This window comes from Fomitopsis serialis (assembly GCF_022376445.1).
Source record: "Fomitopsis serialis strain Sig1Antser10 chromosome Unknown B0H18scaffold_60, whole genome shotgun sequence".
NCBI classification, from domain to species: Eukaryota; Fungi; Basidiomycota; class Agaricomycetes; order Polyporales; family Fomitopsidaceae; genus Fomitopsis; species Fomitopsis serialis.
Genome location: NW_025955020.1, coordinates 228,799 through 236,933, shown reverse-complemented (window position 1 = coordinate 236,933; position 8,135 = coordinate 228,799). Strand labels below are relative to the sequence as shown.

Sequence of the window (8,135 nt, the reverse complement as noted above, 5' to 3'; positions counted from 1 at the left end):
CAATCGCTATGCGCTGATATATTCGCTGATATACATGAACAGTCTCAATGATCGATGGCATGCTATTCGATAAACTTGTGGGTGATCTGCGTCTTAAGTGGTCGAGAAGCCGTCACGAGTAGATGCCGCCAGGAATTTATAGCGCGGTATATTCGTAGAAATCCTCAGCCTTTCGGTGGTATACAAGTAGGCAACATCAACCCTTCACTACTCTTTCTGGGGCTGATGGCTCCATGACAGCTCATTTTATCTGGCGATTTCTATCAACTGCCACCTGTTCCGGACCACATCGACGGTGTGCCCCAGCCTGCTACGTTCTGCTTCGATGCGCATTCGTGGCCGGATTGCGTCGGCCAAGCCATTGCATTGAACAAGGTCTTCCGACAAAGGGATCAAGGTCGGAGTCATGTTATAGCATCTATGCCAAAACGCTCAGTGAACTGTCATAGATTTTGTCGACATGCTAAACGAAATGCGGCTCGGTAGACTGTCACAGTCCACCATGATGGCCTTCCGGAGACTGTCAAGACGAGTGGTATATCATGATGACATTGAGCCTACGGACCTGTGCGTGCTTGCTTCATCAAATCTTCTCCTTCACGTTTCTCACAATAAGTAGGTTTCCTACGCGGAGACAGGTATACGGAGCTAACCACACACGCCTTGAACAATTGCAAGGAACGCCAATGCCATTCCCGGCTGCCGATCAGCCCGGTATCGACAACGAGGGTTTCCTTGTCACGGTTGAAAGGATGGATAAACTACTGGAACAGCAGGTGATCGCGCCAAAGCACATCAATCTCAAGGTAGTGATATCCTTACCGGTGATCATATGTGTGATTGAATTTTCATCCACAGATCGGCGCGCAAGTGATGCTCATCATGGTGAGTTTTGTCCCTCTGAGTTGTTCATGCAAATCAAATCATACGTCGCAGAACATAGTCCAAGGAGTGCTCGTCAATGGATCCGTCGGCAAGGTTGTCGAGTTCATGACAGTCCAAGACGCGCTGCTACGCGGCATCCAACTCGGGGTGGTCAATCGAGTAGAGCGTGACCAACCGCACCCGCTCCAGAGGGGTGGGCCGCCTCCCGCTCCACCGCATATCCTCAAGGGCGGGAAATTATGGCCATGCGTTAAATTCGAGAACGGGCTTTCTCTGCTGTGTATTCCTTGTATGTTTGAGGTCATGAATGCTCAAGGAAGAATAGAGGCTAGTCGCGAGCAGGTGAGGGTATTCCTACTGACCCTAAATGGACATGATCAATGCCAGTTCCAGGTACCACTCATTCTAGCGTGGGCCATCAGCATACATAAATCGCAAGGGCAAACGTTGAAGAGAGTCAGAGTCGATCTTGGGCGTGTATTCGAGAAAGGCCAAGGTAATAAAGGCTTTTTTAAATCCTGCCGCAACCTCCCATTTGAACATTCAATCATACAGCATACGTCGCGCTCTCGCGCGCAACAAGCATGGAGACTCTCGAAGTCAGAGAGTTTCAACCTAGCAAGTGAGTCCCCCCCCGTGTCCTTCTTGTCAGCACCTCCATTGATGGTCACGGTATCGTCTCAGGGTCATGGCTCACCGCAGAGTCCTTGAATGGATGCGCGAAAGTCCTCCTGTGAGCCCGCTGGAACTCGTCGCTGCGAACGATGCCTATGCGATACAATTTATGCGATGAATTATCGAACGTGTGCCCTGCTCCATCATCCCTTCATACGGACCGCTACGTATCATCATCTTGCTCTCCTAGTCAGTCGTATTGCACTCATAGAACTGTCGTTATACTATTACTGTACAGACTACATCGAAATCGGTCAGACCAATAGTACCAAGATAGTACTGAACAGATGTGTACTACTGTAGCCATCGTATGTACTAAGCAATGCCCTACACCGTGATTAGCCCAAAGATACTTCTACAAACCACCGCACATCAAAACATATTGTTCACTCCACGGTACGCATTTCGCTGGTGATCTCGGTGCGCCGCGCTGTATCACTGTCCTGGGTATCGGGTAGAGCTTGCTGTACTAGTGCCGGCGACCTTTGCGGCTCTGCTAACGGACCTGAGAGTGATCTTCGGGCAGACTGCCTAGAGTCCGGCCTCATGGTCGCAAATTGACTCCTGGGCGATGCCGAAGCCGAGGGCGGGCGATCTCCAAGCTCGTGCAAGTCGAGGTTGCTCCCCCACGGTGCAAGATGCAGCTGTTCATGCACTTCGGGTTCCTGCTCCTCCTGAATGCTCGACTCGCCCGTCCGAGTGGACACCGCAGGGGACAGCGGACGAGGTGGTAGATGCGGCGTAAGCAGTCGCTCTCTGCGCGGCGAAGCTGGCTCTTCTGCTCCATCCAGCTCGCGCTGCTGCAGCCGCGGTGTTGTCTTCTGCGTGCGTCGCTCTCTGCTGACATCGCGTGACCTCGATAAGCCAGGGGGAGAATCCGGCATCGGTGACCGTGGCCGAACAGGGAGCGATTGGCGATTCGGCCGCTGCGACATCGGCACGAGCGGGGCAGGCGGCGGTAGACCCGCAGACCGTTGCGACGGATGGATGCTCCCTGTCGGGCGTGGCGGAAGCTGTGGTGTGAAGTCCTCTGGTGGAGTCGCCCGCGGACTAGCGATCCCCGGAGTGTATGGAGGTGAGCGTTGTGGAGGGAGTGATGGAGAGCGTCCAAGTCTCGGGCTGCGTGATAGGGAGCCGGATGGAAGGGCTGGTGGCCCCATCGGGCCCAGAATAGATGCTTGTGACGTCGCTCTGGCTCGAGGTGATCCTGATGCGGTTGGTGAAATGGGAGACGGTGCGTTCGAAGGGTCCGGAACGATGGAGAGGAGTTGAGGCGAGTCGGTAGATTGGAACAGAATGTGTGCATTACTGATGAGGTCTTCACACAACGTATCCTATGGTTTCCGAGTCAGCCATGCTCATAGTCATAGCTATACCCAGACAATACCTTCCACGAGTGCACGGTGAGCAGATCGCCGCCGGACTTGGGCATCTCATCTTCGCCGAATATGACAGCACCGAAGACGATCGCAAGGTTCTTCGCGTCCATCTTGTTCTTCTCCGCATGAGCGGCGATTCGTGCGAGGTGCTCGACGAGGACCTTCAACGTCGATTGGTGGACCGTAGGTAACCTGCGGATCTTGCCTCGGATAAGCTGAAAGTCGTTTCCTCGGTGCTCGTCTGTAACAGTGTTGCGATGAACAGAGCGCCAGATGAATCATGAAGGATGAACATACCTAGCTCCTCACTGTGAGCCAGTCGCTCCTGTAATGGGAAGCGGAAGAGAGGCTCTGGAAGCTCGCGGAGATACAACTGCACTCGTGGTCAGCACCGAAGAAACTTCGTGATAGCTCGTAGACCCACCTTCAGAAGGGACGCCACGGCATATATATCGTCGACGGCAGGGTTGAACTGGAAGGCCGCTTCATTGCGCTCGACCTTGTGCTGAAGCTAGTCACATCGTTCGCGTCAACATAACCAGTAAGCCCGGTCAAGGATCGCCTGCATACCTCCCGCACACTCGCATGTTTCCCAGATACCTTCCCATCCGTTCAGAACCAACTACATCAACGATCCGCACACCACGCACCCGATAGATCCCTTCGCATTCCACTCCTCTCTTGTCGATCTCCTTCACACAGATCCGCACGATCTTCGGCACCCCTTGTTCACCTTCGGCGCCATGCAGGTTCCTCGCTGTGGCATAATCAACCAAGCTTACGCCGAAAATCAGGTCTTTGCATTCCCCGACATTGTAGTTGTAATAATATGCAGGCTTGGGGATAGCCGCCGCGAGTTGGCGAGGTATGTTGTATCCGACGATGGCGCTGTCTCGTGCTGAAGATATCCGCGCGACTGAGCGTCTGCCGTGCTCGCAGATCTGCGACTGCGTGGCGCAGGTGGCACTGTATAGGGTACGTGGTGAGCGGACAAGGAGAAATCCCAGCGAGCAACCTACACCATGTTGTCAGTGTATTTCTGCAGCACGGACTTCACTGTCTCCGCATTCTCGCGAACGAACGCTTCCAAGCTCTGCCAGTGTGACCTTTAGTATCGCACACGTCGTTGTGGCGATTCCGGACTGACCTTGTATCCAGACTCGAGAATCTTGACTCTCCGAAGACGTAGCGTCTCCAGCCAGTGCACGCCCTTCCGATATTCCTTGTCTTGCATCGGAACATCAAGTCCTGTACACAGATATAAAACATCAAAGGGCAACACACCTGCTTCGTCCGCTTCGCGCTTTGCTCTCACACTCCTGAGCGCATTGTCCGACCGTCCCGCGAGGTCCTTCATGTTACCGCCCGTGTCCAGGAAGGTCATGAGCTGGTTGAGCTGCTTCTTTCCTGTAGCACTTTATATCGCATCATATCGTCACGCGCGGATAGGATGGTCAATCACCTTGGTGGGCCAGGTCCTGTAGCGCTGATGACGTGCTCGTGGAGGGCGAGCGGACATGGTTTGACGTTCCGCCGACTGACGGTCGGCGGTCAAGGGGACGGAGAGGCTGCGGGGCGGTGATGATCGCGGGGCGCGCCGAGAGGCCGGGGTTCGGTTTGGCACCTGCGGATTGTGGGGGTATGGCGAAGTGCCCCTCGTTGGGTGAGAGAGGGGATTGGGTATTTAGTGTGATGGCGGCCTTGTATTCCTATTCAATCGTAATGTCAGAGGCACTGGACCGCTTCCGCCGAACGGGTACGAACCTCTGCTTCCTGACACTTCCTGAGATAGTTGCGTTTATAACGCGGCAGCACATTCTCAGAGTAGTCTGTATGTGCAGCCACTGCGTCCTTTAGGTCCTCCTTGATCCGCTTGCGAATACGGTCTTGGGTTTCCTGCGCTGGTGTCCATATGGGGTCTGGTACAAATGATAACCTGCAGACTTACCCTAAGTACTATGAGAGGGTTGATGACATCCCCAGTCAGAGCACCAAGAAACGCCACACGCGTATCGGCCTCTGTAGCAACGCCAAAGGTTCAACTGATGTACGACCGAACATCGCTTGGGGACGCACCTCTCGCCACGTTATCCCTGATCTCGTTCCAGGCAGCCCTCGTCGTGCTGACGTCGCCACGACCCGGGTCGTCCAATACTGTATCTGCAGCCTTGACTTTCCGGTGTAGCCGAAGCAACGCCTCCACACTGGACTTCCCGTCAGCCCAGACGGCGCGGTCCTCTCGTGTACGCACTCACTAATGCTCCTCGATTCTCCGGCTACAAGTCATACGATGTCTGAGGTAAACCTGATTGGAAGAAGACTTGCGGGCGTACCGTTCCAGAAAGAAGCTGAGGTATGACTCGGACAGGAACCTGAGATGGAGGTCGAAGAGCGTTATCGCGTCTTGCTGAGGTGGGTCAGACGTGGACTGACGGCTAGAAGGCTGGCTCTCTTGTGACGAAGACATAGAGCTGGACCAGTCAAGCACGAAGAACTCGAGGACAGACTGTGGAGGGGATGGGGAGGAAGCACACAGACGCGAAACTGGAACGGGAGAACGACCACGTGCACCATATATGGCACCCACCGCAACTGGGTGACGCACCGTCGACGCGCGCCCTTGGCGCGCCCAGTGGTTCTACTCAAGTTCTTGGATTTCTGCCGACACAATGTTGTAGTTTCCTGCTTCGACCCGATCGCACAATGTTTGACGTGAAAGATGAAGAATCTCAGAAATCGAAGTTCGCATCCAACAATGTCGCTCTCGACATCGTGATGTAATTCAATTGAACTCAGGTGTATGATTGTGTATCACCAAATAGCTGAAGTGGTAGACTGTGGTACACGGAATGTATTTTACAAGCTCATCGAGCTCTCTCTGTCGAAACCTCTTGCTTTGCGAAAAGGGAACTCCAGCACCTAGCGTCATCAAAAGTCAGACCTTTTTCACACGTTGTGTGGGCAGAAGTCGGTGCTACATACCTGTAGACACGAAGGCAGATGACCATGCCTACACGAGTGGTTCCGTTAGGCACCAGTGACCCGTACGTATAGTCAGTGAAGGGCGGAAAAACTCACCAGTGTCTACACGATGTCAGCATTATATCCTCACTGAGGTCCTTCATGACAACCAGCAGCGTTCTTCAATTTCAGTGGTAAACTCCATGTGCAACGGCTCGTTGCTATCATCCCGGGGGCGGAAGACGGTCTTGGTAAGCACTAATGCGACGCGCATCCCCGCTTCTATAGTTTGCGACAGTCGCTCCTTGAGAGGATGGAAGACATGGGGTCTCTCGCTACCCGTTACCACGATACTGTGGACGTGGAAGGTGATACTCAACAAGGGACATCTTCTGTGGAGAGAAGCAAAGGCTTGGTCCAGACGAGGCCAGTCGACGTAGGCCCATTCAGCAGCAATGTCGACAAGCTCGAAGTGCAGGTGGACATCGCGCAGCCGTTCGGATGTGAGCCCAGAGAAGAAGACGGGTAATGCAGAGAAGAAGGGGTTCTCGACGTCGAAGCGGAGAGCGAGAGTGAACGTCGTGAGCTGTTGATGACGAGACAGATCAAGGTCTGTCAGCCACGCTACCATCCCGACATACAGGTGAGTGACACTGATTAGCAACTGCGGAAGCGACTCACCGTCTTCAGGGAATGTTGCCTTGAACGACTCCAAGGTGGCCTCCGACCTCCGTATCACTTCTTTCAACAGGGACATATCATCTACCTGACGCCTCTCAAGGGGGCCTGCATCCCATACAACTCGACTGAGATTCACTTCGAACGGAGGTCCGAGCAGTGATTCCACGATACACGCGAGCATAGCTTGCGAGCTATAATTGAAATCCGCCACGAGCGTCCTCATGTTCGTACCGAGTTCAACGCATTGCAGATCCCTGAGGTCGTCAGAGGGCTCTGGAGACGATTCGCCCGGTATCGAAGGCTCCACGATCAGCTGCAGGTCCAGCCATGAGAGTCGAGGAAAGACAGACATGAGCCGTGTCAGCTCGCGTGACGAACGGAGGACGCAGTGGTCGATGTGCAGTTTCTTGAGGTTTGGGAAAGGGAAGAACGCGGCCATCGCTTCCGTCAGGCTCCTCGCAGCGAAAGTCTCCATAGTTAAGAGGTCAAAGAATCCCAACCAATCGAAAGCGTGCATTCGTAGACAGGCGAGGTTGCGCAGGTCGCGGAGTATCCGACGCAACAGCTCGAAACGCCACCCCTTTCGTTCCCCTCGATTCCCTCTCACGAGCGCCATGTAGGGAAGCTGGATATCCCGGACATAATCTGCGATCCTGACTGGAGTCTGCGCAGAGGATTCCAGGGCGTCGAGGAAGCGAAGACAGTCCGCGACCCGTCGGAGGACGATAGACTCGAAGAGGTGGTGTCTAGTGGTGCGGAGCAAGCCTCGGTACGCAAGGCTGCAAGCCCTGAGTGCGCGCTGGTCATCGTGGAGATAGTCGATTATGTATTCGTGTAGCTCGAGCGGTAGCTGCAAATGCGATGGTAGTGGCATAGTCGAGGTCAAGTCTAAGTTTGGGAGGGCTCGTCGAGTGCTAAGATGGCCGAGATCTCGGCCCGATATGTATATCGCAGCGCGCGGGACCGTCGATCGACTCCGCTATAAAGCGTTGAATCTAAACGTTAAACGTCGAGCAGGTACCGGTACAACTTGAACGTTTGAACGTAGGTACTAGGGCCATCCTCAGCTAAACAGCGACGCTGCGATGGAGCCGGCCTCCCATACAGATCTCGCTCAATCCACGTGAATGGCAATTGCTCCGTAGTACATAGGTGCAAGTTGTTGACATAATTGCAATGCATAAGCACTTCGACATCAACATAAGTACTACTATTACCATTCGTAGCACACTACGACTTCTGTCGCAGTTGGTGACTCGAAGTTATACCACAAAGGTAGTTACTGCAGCGGTTCGGACCACATAGGTTGCTCTACATACGTTAGATGCCCAGTGCTATTATCCCAATCGATCGGACAGACATCCACGCTCACTGGAACTGAGTTGGCTACTGTAGCCGGGAACCGTCCAACGAACAACGGGATGACACCGCCTCGTTCGCATGGCTGCATCAAGATAGTAACCCGGAATTTGAGCGCGAGGGACGGGTATTTCTTATGCAATGAGACAAGGGCGTCATCGATGCGCTGCCAAGGAAGATGGTTCCAAGAAGGCC

At 53.9% G+C, this 8,135-nt stretch overlaps 3 protein-coding genes across 3 annotated transcripts; 1 reads left to right on the top strand and 2 right to left on the bottom strand.

Annotated features, from left to right (window-relative positions):
* Window positions 1-243: 243 nt before the first annotated feature.
* B0H18DRAFT_880188 (uncharacterized protein) lies at window positions 244-1,055 on the top strand (the record flags this gene model as incomplete). The annotated part of the gene is made up of 3 exons (XM_048040748.1): window positions 244-397; window positions 450-567; window positions 620-1,055. Coding segments are annotated over 3 exons (708 nt in total), but the record flags the coding sequence as incomplete, so codon positions are not given.
* Window positions 1,056-1,904: 849 nt separating this feature from the next.
* B0H18DRAFT_562011 (uncharacterized protein) lies at window positions 1,905-5,524 on the bottom strand. The gene is made up of 14 exons (XM_048038612.1): window positions 5,195-5,524; window positions 5,016-5,143; window positions 4,888-4,958; window positions 4,704-4,835; window positions 4,402-4,648; window positions 4,224-4,346; window positions 4,087-4,166; window positions 3,959-4,032; window positions 3,590-3,905; window positions 3,510-3,539; window positions 3,364-3,450; window positions 3,237-3,312; window positions 2,948-3,180; window positions 1,905-2,894 (listed from the first exon to the last, which is right to left on the bottom strand). Exons 1-14 carry the CDS (start codon window positions 5,404-5,406, stop codon window positions 1,947-1,949), a joined length of 2,757 nt encoding a protein of 918 aa, XP_047890851.1. The 5' UTR covers window positions 5,407-5,524; the 3' UTR covers window positions 1,905-1,946.
* A 109-nt stretch (window positions 5,525-5,633) lies between these two features.
* Window positions 5,634-7,462, bottom strand: B0H18DRAFT_1021264 (uncharacterized protein). Its single transcript, XM_048029527.1, has 3 exons — window positions 6,018-7,462; window positions 5,922-5,949; window positions 5,634-5,858 (listed from the first exon to the last, which is right to left on the bottom strand). Exon 1 carries the CDS (start codon window positions 7,453-7,455, stop codon window positions 6,061-6,063), a length of 1,395 nt encoding a protein of 464 aa, XP_047890850.1. The 5' UTR covers window positions 7,456-7,462; the 3' UTR covers window positions 5,634-5,858; window positions 5,922-5,949; window positions 6,018-6,060.
* Between the last annotated feature and the right edge of the window lie 673 nt (window positions 7,463-8,135).

What these genes read in the sequence shown, in the direction of transcription:
- B0H18DRAFT_1021264 (XM_048029527.1), bottom strand. Translation starts at nt 7,455, where the DNA reads ATGCCACTACCATCGCATTTGCAGCTACCGCTCGAGCTACACGAATAC.
- B0H18DRAFT_562011 (XM_048038612.1), bottom strand. Translation starts at nt 5,406, where the DNA reads ATGTCTTCGTCACAAGAGAGCCAGCCTTCTAGCCGTCAGTCCACGTCT. An exon ending in AAATACACTGACAACATGGT is followed by an intron (nt 3,906 to 3,958) that starts GTAGGTTGCTCG and finishes TACCCTATACAG; the next exon opens with TGCCACCTGCGCCACGCAGT. An exon ending in TCACCGTGCACTCGTGGAAG is followed by an intron (nt 2,895 to 2,947) that starts GTATTGTCTGGG and finishes CGGAAACCATAG; the next exon opens with GATACGTTGTGTGAAGACCT.